The sequence below is a fragment of the Nylanderia fulva genome, unplaced genomic scaffold, assembly GCF_048542155.1.
Source record: "Nylanderia fulva isolate GAGA-0341 unplaced genomic scaffold, ASM4854215v1 Scaffold4, whole genome shotgun sequence".
Taxonomy (NCBI): Eukaryota; Metazoa; Arthropoda; class Insecta; order Hymenoptera; family Formicidae; genus Nylanderia; species Nylanderia fulva.
Window position 1 is genome coordinate 41,028 of NW_028190476.1, and position 18,543 is coordinate 59,570.

The window sequence follows — 18,543 nt, forward strand, 5'->3', positions numbered from 1 at the left end:
TGTTATCATTATTTTTTATCGTTTGCTTTCATTTTCCGTTATCAATCGGATTCAGTCGTTAGAATACGATAAAATTCTTATGGTGATATATTGTTTTTTATCGTTTTGTTGGAATTTATCGAGAAAAAATGATTGAAAATTTATCGTACTCAATAATTGTTTTTAATCGTAGTTTCGTAACTACGATTAAAAACAATTATCGTAGTTATGAAACTATGATTAAAAACTATGCAATCGTTTTCTATTGTTTTTTATCGATTTTTTTATCAGGAATATTGAATACGATGCTCTCTAAAATGCTCTATATAAAAAAAAATTGTTTTCTCTATATTTTATGAACTAATTATAGCCTATAATAGCAAGTATTAAATGATTTCCTGAAACCTTTCTGCGTTCAACTCAACAAGGATAACCACTCTGTTACTAGTTACTTGTAAGGTCATAACATTGACCTCAATAATACAAGGTAGTTCCATTCTCTTATCTATTTCGATTAAGAAAATTATTTTGCTGATAATATATACAATAAAATCACGATATTTAAATTGATGAAAAATAGTATAAGCTATATGATTTGAAATACAACAAATTGTATGAACTACACATATATATAATTCATTTTTTCATATTTATTAGATTTTTGTGATATTATTTTAATAATAAACAAATAAAAATAAACATTTAATACATTAAAATTTATACATTATATATTTTAATATAAACACACTTTATGTAAATTGATATAAATAAAAATTTTTATATAAATAATAAATAAACGTTACATGTATAAATAAATATATAAGTGTGTATGTGTGTATTTAATTATAACAAAATAAAACTCTTCTCTCGACCGTACTGGCAAATATTATTTATTAAATCACAACGTTTCGACCCTTCTTTGAGTTCTTATCAAGTGATTTGTGAAAATAAAAATAAAATTATAATTTCACAAATCACTTGATAAGGACTCAAAGAAGGGTCGAAACGTTGTGATTTAATAAATAATATTTGCCAGTACGGTCGAGAGAAGAGTTTTACCTTTTTAAATTCTGTCTGGCGATTCTCAAATATCTACGTTTTTATTAATTATAACAGTTATATAAATTTGATATATATTTTAATGCTATAAAAAGGATTTTCAAAGTTGTATAATTATAAGTCTAACAAAAATTTTATATTGTTATATTTTTACAATATTTATTTCTTTAAATGATGTTTAAAGTTTAAATGATGGAATCTAAATCATTCTATTTTTTTATATAATACAATATCTAGAAAGAAAAAGTAGTGCAAATTAGTCAGATAATTTGAATCAGCATCTGATTGCGCAATACCATAAAATATACATACATATATATATGCATATGCAGACACAGTTATTATAAATGCTATATTGATATATGTGGTTAAACTCGATTGCGAGGAAGATATAACAGATCAATTTGATTCCAATCACACTTAATTCAAACGCGTGTGAAACATAACAAACTTTTATAACTTATATTTTCTTTCGACATTTAATTAACGATGCAACAAAATCGTATCAAATTGATGAATACTCTCTATATAAATACTATATATTTGCTTGATATCTAATTAAAGCAACGATTGAAAAGACTGTCACTCTTGACTCATTGTCAGTTCAACGAAAGATTAATGACCTTGTTTGAAGGTAAACGCGAAAAAAGGAATTGGCACGAGTCTCTATATTAGTGAATGATCAAGGGACGTTGAATATAATTTTAACTCGTACTCCAAGAAGACTGGTCGGGTAATGGCAACATGTATATAAGCTTTGCTACGACGGATTTTAAACTCAGTTACACACGGATAAAGTATATGCAGCATTGTTGCAAAATATTATCAATTTCTGAAGCGTCTAAAAGGTGAATTGTATGTTTGTAAGAGTACTTACAATTATTTAATGCAGAGCCTGCAACGTTTGCAGTCATAGTGTTTACAGTGCAATGTGTAAAAAAAACATATATAAATAACATTATATTTGAATCAATTTTTATTAAATCAATAAATTTTATTTGCATAAGTGATATTTGCAAAATATAGAATTGTAAAATATTGAAATACACTACTTTAAAAATGCGTAAAAATAAGTTTATAAATTTGTAACACGTTAAAAAAACAATTTTTGCATAAAAAAAGTATTTAAATTAAATTAAAAATGTATAACAACAAGACAAATTGATAAAAACGGCGAGAATAAAAATAATTATATTTCTGTTTTATTACGTTATGTAGTTATATTTAACACTATATACTTACATTTTTCAAAGCTTAAATTTTATTTGTTTAATATTATAATGTGGAAAGAATGCTTAAATACATAAATATGTGACAAAGATTGGACCGTATTTTTACATATTGATCTCAATAATTAAGCATTATTTTCAGATTGTATATTGTAATTATATTTTATGTTATAATTATATTTTTGCTTTGAGCAAAGACATATTCTAATTTTACAGCAAAGTGCAAGAAAAATGCCGACTATCTGCATGAATGCTATAATTCTGTTCAGCCTAATGTCAACTTGCGTTCCTTTGCCGATCTTTCTTATATCACCTGAAAATGCGATACAAGACACAGTTCTTACGCATCCAGCTGTATTAATTAATTCTGCAATGGAAGACAGTTTGTCTAATGAATTACGAAATAATTTCTATAAAAATCCAAACATTGCTGCTAGTCTCGCTAAGGAATCCTGGTTTATTGATAAAGAAATGCAGGTACAAATTTTCCTAATTTATCTTATCATGTAAAATTTAATAAGCATATATTATTAATTATTTAACTGTTTGAGTGCATTATTATAGACTAAAATCTTTTGAAACAAATATTAAAATGTTAAATTTGTAATGTAACTGTTATAATTAATTTCTCTTATATACAGTTAATATATGAAACAATATGAGAACAAGAATTTATATAAATTTTTGTGCATTAATTTTTTTATACAATAATGTTATCATAAATAAATAAACAAAGATAAAATAATTTAATAAACTTTACATTCTATATTACACAATTCTCTAGTATTATAAGTTTATAATACTGCATTATATTATGAATTTTTATATATATATTTTTTACCTTTTATGTAATATTAAATAAAGAAACAAAATTACTCTTTTCGCATGCCGCTTTCTAATTCTATCTCGTTTTTAAATGGATCAAAATTAAATGGAAATCAAGTCTTTCCGTAACTTTCTATAATATTTACATGCTATTACAGGTGATCGACCGAGAAACAGACAAAATTTCGAGAGAAAAAATCTACAGCCTACTACATAATGCTGGACTAACTCGCAAATAATATTGAGATAATAAATAAAACTACGTGATTTTATCTAGCGAGTAAACGTTTCAGTTAAGAATGTATAATAAAATTTAATTAAAGAAAAATAGGATTTTTTTCTAATTTGTTTCTAGGTTCTATTTACAAATTTCGAAAATATGTTTACGCGAATTTTTGCAGTTTCTTTTTTACATAGAATTAGATAAGCAATTAGATATAAGCAATAAGAATTAAATACGTAATTAAATTTTTTTTTAAATTACAATCTTTTCAAAAACTGCAGTATTACATACATTATTTATACATAAGCATTATAGCTTATATTTTTTGAAGTAAACAAAATTTCTTATTTATCTTTGCTCAATTTATAGTCAATTTTTATAAATTTAATTTATTAAAATTAAAATTCTAATATGTAATTTTTAGAATAATATCTTTGACTTTTTCAAGGTTTCTCTTTTAGTTATTATTTGAGAAATATGCATATGTATTACATAAATAAATGTTAAATTGTTTTTTGGTTTTGTAAAATATACAGTAATAAATTAATCGGAAAAATCTAATATAATACATAGTTTGTATCATTGCGCTAATTATTTTTGATGCAAACTATTAAGCTAATATAAAGAATTTAGTTACAAACTACGATATAAGGCTACCATTCAATTTAGGATTTATATACGTATATATGTATATGTATTTATACGTATATAACTTTTTATCTTGTAATAAACAATACAATATCTTTTTACTATAAATCTGCATAAATTTCAGTAATTAGTCCGCTTTATCAACATAATATTTTTTCATTTATTATATGCTTACATAATTATCAAAGATAATTCGCGTCAAGTAATATGCAATGCGCAATCTTCCAAAACTATATTCAATCTGTATTTCTTTCAATCATTCGTTATAAAGGATATGCATAAACTTGAAATCTGTATATTTGTAAAAAAAAAGATTGTCCAAAACTATATTAAAATGCATATAATCTTATTAGTAACTAATTATGCATTTGATAAGCTTTCTGCATATATCTCATCTCGAGAAAGATCGTGTCACACTTGAGTGTATCGCTCGCAGTCTCCTAAGATTCGCCAATCTCCTCTTGTTTCTGGCGTTCACTTTCGCTTCATGAGCAGCAGCGTTAGCTTTGGCCGCTGCACGATTCGTGTTCACGAGATCCTGCCGAGCATTTCGTAACTGATTCGACAGTTCGTCCACTCGTCTCTTGGCCGCCTCCAGTAGCTCCTCTTTTTCTCGTAATGATCTCTGCGCTCCGCTCGCGGCTGCCTGCGCGTTTCCTGCGTTCAATTTGGCTGTACGCACTGCGTTCGTCAATGTCTTTAACTATATAGTTTCAAAATATAACGCTTTAAACTTCATACATAGCATTAAAGTTCTAAATTCAAACAAAATTAACATTTCATATATTGCAAATTCAAAATTTTAACATAACAAATTTTACTAAGAAAGAGAAACAGAGGGGGGGGGGGAGAGAGAGAGAGAATATAGGTAAAATGTTAATATTATGGTTTGAAAGAGAGAAACGAACACGAAAATATTTTTCTGTATACAATTTTTAATGATAATCTTGTACACAACATATAACTGACTGTGTAACAGCACGGCTACAAATAATGCGACGCGCGCCAAGAGAACAGAAGAGAGAATAACCAATAGAATACGAAAAATACATAAGATGTTCAGCCTAGTAATTCTAGTGACAAAAATAACTGCATACAGTGTGACAAAAGAAATACAAAAGCAATTAAAGCGCGAAAACTTAAATAAAAATTTTACTTAACAAAAAATATAAAAAAAGATAGAAAAATTTGCACAGAGAATCAATATTAAAATATAAATATGATATATATTCCTTTTCAAAATGTTCTTTCCTTCATAATTGTCGCAATAACATCGCGTTTGGCTCTATTGGTCGAGAAGAATCAAGTGGAGATTGTGGCTTTAAAAATTAAAAGAGCTGACTAAATAAGTATTCGCATAAATATGAAAATTATTCAAATGCAAAACCCGTGTTTATTATAAATTAAATCTTCTTAAATTATGATGTAAATAATCCAAAATAAAAAAATATTTTTTTAGATTACAATTTACATGTTCAAACGCTATTCTTGTTATTATCAATCACAACTTGTCATGATTTTATTTTAGTTTTTAATGTACCTACCTGATCTTGTGATTGCTGCGCTGCCTGGATTGCAGCATTAACGTTAGCCTGCGCTTGTTGCAAAGAAGATGTTTCTTCCTGAACTACTGACCGTGCTTCCTTCACTTCTTCTAACAGCTGTTCGACTATTGCTTCCTTATCCGATAAGGCCGCTTCAGCAGCTTTGGCAGCTTGAACTGCCTTTTCCGCCAACTGAGCCTTTACCTATTACACGACATAGCGTATTTGTTTAACAAAATATTACGAATGTAATTAATGATGCACACAAATCTCTCACATGCTGCTAATTCCATGACAAATTTTGCACGACATTATTTCATCATGCAACAATAATATCCACAGATTCTTATTTCTATGAAACAGATATACATATAATTAAATGTCAGAAGATTAAAAAGAGGAATTTTTATTATTTCCTTACATGTGTGCGTGTTTGTTATTAATAAATTCTTTTCAAAAGTATAAAAGAAAGTTAAAAATAGTTATTAAGTATTAAAAGAAAGTTAAAGAAATAAAAGACAACAAAACATTTTTGAATCACAAAAATTCAAATACTCTCGTAAAATGTTTCTTTCAGAGAAATGTATAATATATATAATGTAATTAATTACTTGACGAGCTGCTTGTTGACCAGCAATATTCTGTGCTTCAGACGCGGCTTTTGCTTCCTGCGCCGCTTTCTGCGCGATGTTACTCGCTTTTTCAACGATCTTTTTCTGGGCATTATTAGGTAAAGCACTACGACAGTTTCCACTTTCGTTATGACGCATGTCTCCTGGATTCTGTAATTGTTTTTACATATTTTTAATATGTTTCTATTAATAATGAATATATAAATATTAGTTTTTATGTACTTATAATAATAGCATAAATATATAACAAAATATATATGTATAGCTTAATATTTTATAATTATTATTATATATATATGCATATATATAATTACGTATAAAAAATATTTTTCTTATAAATAAGTTTCTTTAACATAATAATTAAATAAGGTTTATGAATATGTTGATAAGTTAAATTAGACTTCTGCACTACATGTATACGCTGATGAATCTAAATAAAAAAATAAATAAAAATATGTTAAACCGAATATGTCGAACTGATTAAAAACTGCCACAAATAATGGCTGCAAATATGTTTATTATATTCGTGTTCAAAAAGATAAAAATAGAGTTTATATTTACAAATTTAGTTCATATACTTATAGTGTATATGTGTGTGAGTGTGTGTATGATTTCTAATTCCAAAATCAAATATTGATAATTATGAATTCATAATCGATCGATGTTAGAAACATAGTAATAGGTTATTAATGATATTTGGATGTTACAGACAAAATCAAAACTATTCAAATCTGATGTTATTAAAATTTGTTAGTAAATGAGAATGGATAAATAAGGCTTACCGCATTAATCGAGACTTTATGAATTCGTCCACAATCAGATTCTACAAATATCAGCACGACTATAAAACAACATATTGGTTATAATAAAAATATAATTTACTTAACAGTTAAATCTTTATGTAAATGTAATTAATCATATAAGCCGCACTTACAGATATAAATAACGTGAAAAATGTTCATTCTGAAGAAGAAATTTAGATGGATACGTTATTCTTCTTTAGGCAAAAAATATTATAATAAAATCATAATAAGTTTGCACCGACCGAACGCTTTTATATTTGACACTTAAAAATGATTAACGCTTTCTTCGAGTTCGAGATATTTATAATGAGACTATTAATAAGTGAAGTTATAAATTATTGTTTCGTGGCCCACTCCAGGTAGAAGTATACTTCCACCATGGCCCACTCTTTCTCATTTATACATATAAAAAAAATTAAAACTTGATAATGTAATGTAGAATATAATACATATATTTTTCTAAAATCATAAAACCATATATATCTTCTGTCAAATAAAGTTATATGTGCATACTTCCGAATGCGACATAAATAAAATTTATTTAATAATCTTATATAAATAAATCGATAGAAAATTTCATGACTCTTTTTACAGTTTTACATAATTAACGTTTCCTTAATTCCAGAAATCGCACAGATAACACTCAATGTTCAATCGGACGAGCACAATTCCTATTTATTACAATTTTAGACATGCTAGAATATAAATAATTGTATAGAGTTTACAAGTAGATAATTTTTTTTCGAAATAAAATTTACACGATAAAAAGTAATCACAACTTTTATCACAAGTATGACTTTTAGATGAAATAATAAATTACACCTTATTCTCTTATTAAGAATCAATTGATACAAAGTTTCGCTTGTATATTGTAAATACAACTAGTGATAGATAAAAAGGCCAACTTATCGAGCAATTATTAGAGTTGTTCTGTCAAATAAAATTTATTCTATGTATAAACTAAACATAAAACATTATGTGAAAGCTACAAACATTCTATACTCAAACTTAAGCAAAAATTACAATTATTATAAAATAAACGTTTCAACCGCACGCGGTCTTTCTCAGTATTATATTACCGTAATTATTAAAAAATACAAAATTATACAAAAATTCCACATAATTTCGAAAATTAATGTTAGTTCTTCAATAAGAGTCGAGAATTTATAAGCAATTAAAGCGTGTTTTAATCCGTCATATCCAACAAATGTTCGCCTCGATATGATTTTTGATTTTAATCAAATCTCGAAAAGTTTCATCGTTAATATGCGAGAAATTAATACGTTCCGTAGGCGTTGACATCGTCCTTCTTGACAATTTTAACCACGTTTTTTTGAAAAAGTTATTGAAGACGACACAAGACAAGACCAACAATATAAAAAGACACCTCATTTCAAACTCTGAGGTTGAAGATGACACAAAACAAGACCAACAATATAAAAAGACACCTCATTTCAAACTCAGAGTTTGAAATGAGGTGTCTTTTTATATTGTTGGTCTTGTCTTGTGTCATCTTCAACCTCAGAGTGAAACCCTCAGATGAAACTTTTCGAGATTTGATTAAAATCAAAAATCATATCGAGGCGAACATTTGTTGGATATGACGGATTGAAACACGCTTTAATTGATTATAAATTCTCGACTTTTATTGAAGAATTAACATAAATTTTTGATATTATGTGGAAGTTTTGTATAATTTTGTATTTTTTAATAATTACGATAATATAATACTGAGGAAGACCGCGTGCGGTTGAAACGTTTATTTTATAATAATTGTAATTTTCGCTTAAGTTTGAGTATAGAATGTTTGTAGCTTTCACATAATGTTTTATGTTTAGTTTATACATGGAATAAATTTTATTTGACAGAACAACTCTAATAATTACTCGATAAGTTGGCCTTTTTATCTCTTATTAAGATTTACATAATTTAAAATTTAAAAAGATATAGAAAATTAGATATACAAAAATAATAAATGTATTATTTATAATATTTTGACTAATTATAAATAGACATTTTTCTTGTGAAATTGTCTTATTGTTCTATAAATAATTTTATTAATGTTATTATTGAAGAATCAATGTAATCATATCGTGATGAATGCAACGTTCCGCTCTACTTCAGCTAACCTTATACAAAATAATTCCAAGTACTAATTCCTATTAATCAAGTAATTACTAATTTGTTATGTAGATTTATTATGGAATCCCAATAACACATACGTGATACATCTTGATATGCGTACTCTCTGATGTTAATTCTCAGATTTTTTTTATCTTTTTATATTTTTCTACAACATTATTCCTAGTTTATTTATGTTTATTTTTTCATTTGCGTCTCTATTCCTTATATTGTATATATGTATATATATATATATATATATATATATATATATGTATGTATAATATGAGAAATATAGAGATGCAAATGAAAGAAACGTAAATAAACTACAAATAATGTTGTAAAAAGATATAAAAATTACATATATTGCATTTTTCTTATGAAACCTTAGTATCGATTCTGTAACTTTTTCTAAAGTGAAAATGTGAAAAATGAAAAATTTCCGCCAATCGCACATCAATTTTATTTTAAAATCAATGCGTGATTAGTGGAAATTTTTTACTTTTCATGTTTTCACTTTAGAAAAAATTATAGAATCGATACCCTTGTGTGACTTCAAGGTCAGGGCATAAGATCATCTAAAATTTTTAAATGGAACCACTATATTTTTTATATAGAAATTGATCCTCTCACAATATTCTGTATGTATAGCATGAAAAATTATTAAAAGACAGTATGGTCAGAAAATAAATAATTTATGAGACATTTTATATTTTAATTTGACATAATCTATATATATATATATATATATATATATATATATATATGTATATATATATATCTTACATAAAGTATAAAATGTCTCGTAAAATATTCCAATTTTATTTTATTTTATTTTACCTTAATACTTTTGTGCACAAAATAATGAGAGAAATCGATTGATGTAAAGAAAATAGATAGTTACTTTTAAGGAAAAAATATACTATGTAACTGCGCTAGTTGCAAATTACATATTTTTTCTTAAAAATAACTGTGTATTTTCTTTGTACCAATCGATTCCTCTCATTATTTTGTGCATAAAAGTATATTAAGATTATGCAATCATTGGAAAATAAACATTTTATAAGATAGTTTATATAAAATTATATCAAGTTAAAATTTAAAATATGTCATAAACTATTCACTTTTAGACCATACAATCTTTATAACTTTTTTATACAGAATATTTCGAGGAATCGATTTATATATACAATAAAAAATATGATAGTTCCATTAAAAAAATTCAAAATAATCTTGCCCTAATCTTGACAACGCCTAATCCAAGGTCAAAGCGATAAGAACTATAAAATATATTTTTAAACCCTTAAATAATTTGTATTTAAAACATTTTTCTTAAATGCATTATTTACAAGATACTCGACTGTATCCGGACTCTTGGCCTACCCTCTATATATAAATATACATGTATATATTTACATTTTATTTGTATATATTTTATTATGTATAAATATTTATCTTGCGTGTAACACTAACGTAGCTCTTGATATTTTTATTGTATTATAATTACTAAAGATAGCCCGAAATACGGGAGACCGAAATATTTAAATACATTTAAATATTGTACACCTGATTATAATTCAAAAGTTTATTTTTTGCATTTATTAATTTTTCTAATTTATATTGTGTCATTTAAAGCTTTTTATTGATTTTATTGTTAATAATATTTGTCATAATAATAATAATAATAAGAATAATAATAACTAATAATAATAATAATAAGAATAATAATAATAAGAAGAATAATAATAATAATAATAATAATAAGAATAATAATAATAATAATAATAATAATAATCATATAATATAATAATAATAATCATAATAATAATAATAATAATAATAATAATAATAATAATAATAATAATATAATAATAATAATAATAATAATAATAATAATAATAATAATAATAATAATAATAATAATAATAATATATATATATATATATATATATAAAATAATATAAAAAAAGACTCAAGAGAAGATTTATTTCACCTGATTCAATGGAAAGCGCTGAGTTAGTAAGAGAGAGGAGAGAGAGAGAGAGAGAGAGAGAGAGAGGAGGGGGAGGAGAGAGAAGAAAATATAACAGACAGAAAATAATATTGGTAGAACTTTTAAAGGCCTTACAATCCCTTCCGTAGATTAGCTTACCAGACAAGAATATAAGAGGTCTGATGAACGAGTAACTGGTATCAGTTCTCAACTTTCTTCGCACAAGGACAGCTTATTCTTTAAACAATTGACTCTGTCTTTCTGCGTATGTGTGTGTGTGTGTATGTATCCAGTAAGTACAATAAATTCTTCGCTATTAGTTTTGAAAATATTTACCTTCGTAATAAAGGAAAATACTAATTATTAAAACAAACACTAAAAATTATTCCAAAATCACAGGAATTTATTTACTGAAGCTTTAATAAATAAAAATATTTAGTATAAACAAATAATTTAAAATTTAAATAAAGTAAATCAATGATAAGAAAAATGAAAAAATCACAGCTAGTTGAAAAAAACAATCGGTGATGCCATGCAAACATTGTTATAAATAAGATAATAGAAAAATTAATTTTCGTTACGCAGCAACATCCACATATGACTCTTAATACCTTTCTTAGTTGTATTTATATATTTATTTTTACAGTTTTTATTTAAACAATAATATTATTAGACTGTACATACATAAGTCGTTTATTTCCATATTCAGTAAGAATCACTTGAGTTGTTATATGTATAATTCATTTCACAAAAGACCATTATTTATACCAATTTTTTTACACTTCTTAAGAATTTCAATAGAATTTTTGTTTTCCTTTGTCCCCCCCTTTTTCTTTATTTCTTTTTCTCGTTCTTTTACTCTTTTTTTCTTATTTTGTCTTCTCTTTTTTTTAAATAATTTCTTACAAATTGACTGTGCGTGTTATTAAAATGTTTACGCATAATAGATATTACTTTATAATTTTAATAATTTTGATTTTTTATATTGGGGGGGGATTGTAATATAATTTCATATTAATTATATAAGAAACATCATATAAATCACACATAAATAAATTCTATGTTTTTGTGAAGTACGTATTGGAGATATATTACAATCAATGAAATCACCATGAATTTTTAATTAAACATTGTTAATAACGTTCTAAATCGTCATGAATTATTTCAAATTTTTTTACTTGCCCCTTTAAAAGTTATAAATTTTTGAATTTTGCGATTTTAACATAGGATCTTATGTAAACGTTCAAGAGACAGGTAATAAAAATTATTCTCAAACTATGAAAAAACAATGATAAAAATTTTATTCTGTAATATTATATTCTTCATACATGTAAAAATTTTCCCACGAAGTTTTAAAACGATTTACTTACTTGTTTTGAAATTATTATTAAAAAATGACTGTGATTATCGGTTTGACATAATATCGATGATAAAACGTGACAACACCTCATCATTAATCTCAGTTGTTTTTGACTAATAATGACATTTTTTTGGACGTTTGCAATTTGATGCTTGTGTTTTTCTTTGATAAAATATTTTTTCACTAACTGTTTCCCTTTCTAACGATATTTTCCATCTTTATATTAAAAAAAATAGTAATTATTTATTTTTTACGCGAATTGACGTATCTGACAGCCGACTTCCGCCAGTTCTGACACGGAAAAAATTGCTGTCAACTTCCAATAAATGAAAAATTTTTGCGGCGCTATCACATTTTACATCGTATTTCAATTAATTATTTTTAATGTTTTCATCATTAATATTCCACCACACTCTATGCTATAAAAATGAATTTTTTAATTGAAAAAATAGTTCATAATATTTTATTCGTTTTTTTATGATAAATTGATATTCCATAATTTTATTTTTCTTAGGTTGAATTTAGGGTACAATAATTTCCAAAACTTTTAAGATTAAAAATGTTTCTTTGGGAAATATATACAAATTTTTTTATATATTTTCTTGGAAATTAAGACCTATTTATATTAAAGAATACTTTGAAGTATGATTTCGTGATTTTTAAAAAAATTTTGATCAATTAGAATTCGTATTATGCCCAACTTTAATTTTTTAATATTTTAGATTAACTTTTAAGACAGACGGTCCATCTAATACATCCTTAATAGTTAAATTAAGAGAACATAACTGAATATAAAATATAGTTAATAATTAATCCATCCGCGGAAAAGAATTAAAGTTGTATTATACATTTCACAAGTTTTACTCGCTCGAAAATGTAAAAAAAAAACCAATGCATTTTTTAATTTAATTTGCAAAATTATAATCTCTCTCGTAATCGAGATATACCATAACACAAAAATATATGTATAGAGATATATATAAAGATATATAAAGATAGAATTAGAATCTGTCAATGCCTTATATTGTTAGTACAAGGCAAAAATGAATATTGACAATTATTGAGAAAAATTACTTTATAAAATTAATTATTTCGTATACATATTATTTTTAATTAATAATTGAAAAAATAAAGAATACATATTAATTTTAGATATTTATAAATAAATTCAAAGATATATATATATATATATATATATATATATATATATATATATACACGCATATATTGTTTATATAAAATATTCTCTTTCTCTCTTCCTCCTCTCTCTCTCTCTCTTTCTCTCTCTCTTTGTTTCTCTTTCCTTGTATGTGCATATGTGTGACTAAGGTAATTTTTTTTAGATTCTAATCATGTTTACAAGAAACTTCAACTATGATTCTATACTTATCCATATAATGTTGCATACGCGTTTCTTAGCTCGAATATCTCGATGTATAAGATAAAATCTCATAGCACAGATGACGTACGAGCGCTTTTCAGAGCGAAACAAAACCAGATTTTCGATTTTAACCGATTGTGACACTTAGAAAGGTAGTGCATGCGTCACAAACACGTGTATATATAGAAACAAGTTAGTTAAGCTAATCTGAATTTATTTCTTGCTGAACGCGAATGTACATGTTAATTTGAATCAATTAATCTTGAACAATGTATACACTTTTTTATGTGAAAAAATATTAATTTATCATGTTAATTTGACAGTTTGAATAATCAAAAACCCAGTAATGAGTAATTCTATATGATTCTACATGATTCTATATGATTTTATTCATCAAAGTAAAAAAATATAAAATTATAATTTAATCAATTAATTTTTTGAAGCATAAAAAGATAATATAACGTTTGTTATCTGAATAAATATTTTAAAATTTATAATTCTTAAAATGACGCATCAAAAATTTAACATATATATTTAAAATAATTTATTTATGTACATCAGAATATGATTATATACTTCTATTCCTTTTAATTTTATTTATAAAATGATATTAAAGAGTAATGGTGTGTGCATATAACGTGCATGTATAAACAATATACTCATATAATGAATAATATAAATATTCAAAATATTCAGTCCTCAGGCAGTTATTTCATATCAGTTTGATCACTAATGTATCGATCGGCACGGTATATCGATCACTTTCATAGTTTTCTCATAGTTTTTAAGCATTACTTTCTCTCCGACTGCTCATTCAATTCAGAAGCGTTGCAGCGGGATTATTATGCAACACGATATCGTATCATCGCTGCGACAATAGTTTTCTTTTTTCACGCCTGAATTGATTTGTAGTCAACCAATCAGGTTCATCGTGCAATCATGCATATCGTTGACAAAGTTCGAAAGAAATTTTTGTGATAAAGACAAGCTGGGCGGAGAAAAAGCAATTACGAAGTCAGATCAACATAAATAATGAAACTTAAAACGCGTCGTTATACCATACTTTGAAGATTTAAAGCATTTTTCGGTAGGCAATGTAGTAATTTCCAGGGTTGGGAAAGTTACTTTGTAAAAGTAACTAGTTACAGTTACAGTTATTTCATTGAAAAAGTAACTAGTTACAGTTACAAGTTACCGATTTTAAAAAATAACTCGTTACAGTTACAGTTACTCTAAAAGTAACGAGTCGTTACTTTTCAGTTACTTTTTAAAAATAATTATACATTGTTTTAAATATAAGGAGCTTACATTTTATGCACAATTACAGTCAAGTATTTAAAAAAATTCTTAAATGTAATATTGATCGATTTGCTTGCGACTTTGCAATTAACATCAATGTATGAATGATCTTTATATACAACAGTAAAATAGTTATAGTAAGTTACTAAATGGTAATCGCAAAGTCGCAAGCAAATCGATCAATTATTACCTTTAAGAATTTTTTTAAATATTTGACTGTGATTGGTCGATCTTAATTATGTGTTATATTATTTTATGTACACAAAATGAAAATTTTAGGTAAAAGATTAAATCATATGAAGATCCATATGCTACTGTTATCAAAATTTAATTTAATAATATAACGGCTACCATACTTAAACAATACTTTTAACGCATGTTTCCAAAAAAAGTAACTAATAAAGTAACTATTAAAATAGTTACTAGTTACTAAAAAAATGTAACTAAGTTACAGTTACAGTTACAGATGGAGAAAAGTAACGAAGTTAAGTTATAGTTACCGAAAAAAAGTAATTGTAGCTGTAACTTCGTTACAAGTAACTTCCCAACCCTGGTAATTTCATCCTCTTTTCTGGAAAAGAAAATAAAAAAATTCTACTTAAAAAAATAATTTATACTTGTTAAACAAAAATATAATAAGAATATAGTTCAATATATATTTATACAAAGCTTATGCAAAATTTATTTACATTTGCATTGATGTAATAAACATTCGATTAATTCTAAAATTAAATCTATTGGTTTTATTTGTATTATATTAGCTCAAAAAGAATGCTCCGTTTTTTTACATAAAAAATGATTGAATCTTTAATTATTGTGATCAATTAATGAATTCACCGCTACATAGCCAATGAAAGGAAACACTAGAGATGATTGCCATACTCAAAAAATGAAGTCTGACAATGAGTAAATTCTAAATCTGTCGCATGTTTAGCATTTAAAAAAATCAATTAATATAAACTCCAGTATTTCTCTTACTTTTCTCATAGTCGTTATACAAATATTTATACTGAAACAATATTAGAATCACTTGCTATATGAATTTGTCTACATATTATACGTTTTACATAATTCATTTATATATGTAGAATTATACATATATGTAGAATTTTGAGTTAATGCAAAAAATTCTAAAATTTTAAATAATTAGATAGTTTATGTCGCGTTTTACATTTTTTCTAATTAATTAATTAATTTTAATGGTATTTCAATTTTCCATTAATTTTTGTTTCTGTTTACAGATATTCATTAACTACAACAAAAATTGAACGCTTCAACATGAAGATCCTGTTGATATTCCTAGCTTGCATAACTCTCACGTATTGCAGCAAAGCTAAAAAACAGATTCACGATCAACAAATAGTCGATAGTTATGAGTTTGAGTATGTAGATCATGGTGCGCCCGCATTAGGCTTGATTGACTCAAATTCTCATGTCGAAACAGCGCCCGTCAGAGTAATTGCTGCGAGTAGTCATCGTTCAAGCCTTATTCGGCCTGGTTATAGCGTGGGTGGTCCTTTAGCCAGCATAGCTAAAGGTTAGATATGTTTAAACTGGCCAATTATATTCTTTCAAATTTATTATATTTGTCCCGCGACAATGCCACCGTTATAAACAATTGTAAATAACATCATCGTAGTGACATAGTATACATATATGTATATATAAAAAAATCGAAACATTGCATGCCTGATTAGATACAAAATGCGCGAATATCTTGGTTACAGGAGCCGCTGATCAAGCTCATACACAGTTGAACCAGCAACCAGCAGCAGCTGGACAAGCAGCATATGTAGCAAAAAACACTTTGGCACAAGCAGCAGCACAATCCGCGGCAACGGCCGCTGCAGCCTTGGCCGGCAAACAGATAATCCTGATGGGCCTGGAACAACAATTTAGGGACGCGAACGTTGCGGTAGATGGTGAGACGCAACAACTTCAACAGGCCCAACGTGCAGCCACAGCTGCAAGAAATGCTGCCCAGCAGGCGATGCATCAAGTGCAAGTGATAACTACAGCGTTAAATGCGGCGCAAGCGACCGCCGAACATGCCGCACAAGCGGCGGCCGAAGCTGCGGCCGAGCTGGCCGCGCAAACGACGATGGTGGGTCAAGCTAAGGCGCGCGTTGAAACGATAGCTGAGCAACTCGCGGCGGCACGTTTAGATTTTGAGACCACACAAGCAGCAGCACAAAAGGCCGCCAATGCTGCCCAAGCCGCGCAAAATAATGCCGCGGCCGCAGCCGCGCACGCGGCTAACACCGCAGCCGCGGCTGCGACTGCGAATCACCCGGTCTCTTTGCACGTCGCTGACGAACCTCTTGGTCTCTCAGCGAACGTCTTGCCCGTAGACATATTTGATTTTAAGAGTCATCTTTAAGAGCCATTTCACGTCTCACGTGCGATTCTTCCCTTTGCAAATATATAATATGGCACTTGCTCGAATCGACATAGCGGCGCTATATGTAAAGATATATATTATACGTATATCTGCATCTTTTCTAATTCCTTCCTTTTCAAATCGAACATTTAACGAATTGTGCGCGTGTTTACATACCAGACTGTACAATAAAATATGTTGCCATCCTAAACTGTACATTATTTTTTTCCTTTCCGACATTTGTTGTTTTATATATATATATATATATATATATATGTGTGTGTGTGTGTGTGTGTGTGTGTGTGTGTGTGTGTGTTTGTCTGTGTATCTATATTAGTGCTCGAAAATATTTATCAAATGCTATTTTACTTCAAAGAATAAAAAATTGTCAAATGCAATCATTCTCATATATATGCACATGTAGGTATATATGTTACATGTATAGGTATATACATATGTGTAGGTACACGTGTGTGTATAAATATCTAATAACGGCTTATCCTAATTCTCATTTGAGGAATTCTAGATCAAATAAAGTTATATAATTGAAAAATAATATTACCAATTGTTTGGTTTGATCAAAAATAATTTTGTTTCACGGCTTTAATTTATCTGATTGTGAGAAATTCATTGCACAAGTGTTTTAACTTATCCGATCACTTTTATCGTTTTATCAACAAAAATCTATAAATTTTTTATAAGGATAAAGATAAACATAAACAATTCATCTTACCATTTATTACTGCATATAATTATTGACACTTTGTCAATATTTACGTTACTGTGAAGACTAGCCGCTTTCTTTAATAGTATAATAAAGTAACTAAGTAAGTAATAAAGTACTAATAATTATAGTATTACTATAATATTATGTAAATGTATTACTTTAATATTACCTTCGTAGTAGCTTATAGGATTATCTTACTAAAATTCAATTAAAAACTTAATTATTCAAAGTGTAAGACAGGCAATAAGAGCCAATCGCGGAAGACAGTGCGTTATCCTAACGATACTAAATTTTTCTCGTTAGAATTAGATATCTTGTGCACAGGGCACCAAATTTTACT

General features: G+C 26.8%; 3 protein-coding genes across 3 annotated transcripts; 2 read left to right on the forward strand and 1 right to left on the reverse strand.

Moving 5' to 3' along the window:
* The first annotated feature begins 1,777 nt into the window (after positions 1–1,777).
* LOC114944689 (uncharacterized) lies at positions 1,778–3,475 on the forward strand. Its single transcript, XM_029320712.2, has 3 exons — positions 1,778–1,886; positions 2,484–2,744; positions 3,251–3,475. The coding sequence occupies exons 2-3, from the start codon at positions 2,499–2,501 to the stop codon at positions 3,329–3,331; spliced, it is 327 nt and encodes a 108-aa protein (XP_029176545.1). The 5' UTR covers positions 1,778–1,886; positions 2,484–2,498; the 3' UTR covers positions 3,332–3,475.
* An 874-nt stretch (positions 3,476–4,349) lies between these two features.
* Positions 4,350–7,101, reverse strand: LOC114944690 (uncharacterized). The gene is made up of 5 exons (XM_085486051.1): positions 7,074–7,101; positions 6,922–6,980; positions 6,119–6,289; positions 5,508–5,711; positions 4,350–4,666 (listed from the first exon to the last, which is right to left on the reverse strand). The coding sequence occupies exons 1-5, from the start codon at positions 7,099–7,101 to the stop codon at positions 4,355–4,357; spliced, it is 774 nt and encodes a 257-aa protein (XP_085342177.1). The 3' UTR covers positions 4,350–4,354.
* Positions 7,102–11,263: 4,162 nt separating this feature from the next.
* Positions 11,264–17,687, forward strand: LOC114944684 (uncharacterized). Its single transcript, XM_029320698.1, has 3 exons — positions 11,264–11,348; positions 16,338–16,633; positions 16,824–17,687. Exons 2-3 carry the CDS (start codon positions 16,375–16,377, stop codon positions 17,474–17,476), a joined length of 912 nt encoding a protein of 303 aa, XP_029176531.1. The 5' UTR covers positions 11,264–11,348; positions 16,338–16,374; the 3' UTR covers positions 17,477–17,687.
* The last annotated feature ends 856 nt before the right edge of the window (positions 17,688–18,543 follow it).

Coding starts and splice junctions, on each gene's coding strand:
- LOC114944690 (XM_085486051.1), bottom strand. CDS start 7,101: ATGAACATTTTTCACGTTATTTATATCT. Junction 6,290..6,921: donor ATAAAGTCTCGATTAATGCG/GTAAGCCTTATT, acceptor AAACAATTACAG/AATCCAGGAGACATGCGTCA. Junction 4,667..5,507: donor CGCAGCAATCACAAGATCAG/GTAGGTACATTA, acceptor GAAACTATATAG/TTAAAGACATTGACGAACGC.
- LOC114944689 (XM_029320712.2), top strand. CDS start 2,499: ATGCCGACTATCTGCATGAATGCTATAATTCTGTTCAGCCTAATGTCA. Junction 2,745..3,250: donor TTATTGATAAAGAAATGCAG/GTACAAATTTTC, acceptor ATGCTATTACAG/GTGATCGACCGAGAAACAGA.
- LOC114944684 (XM_029320698.1), top strand. CDS start 16,375: ATGAAGATCCTGTTGATATTCCTAGCTTGCATAACTCTCACGTATTGC. Junction 16,634..16,823: donor TTTAGCCAGCATAGCTAAAG/GTTAGATATGTT, acceptor TCTTGGTTACAG/GAGCCGCTGATCAAGCTCAT.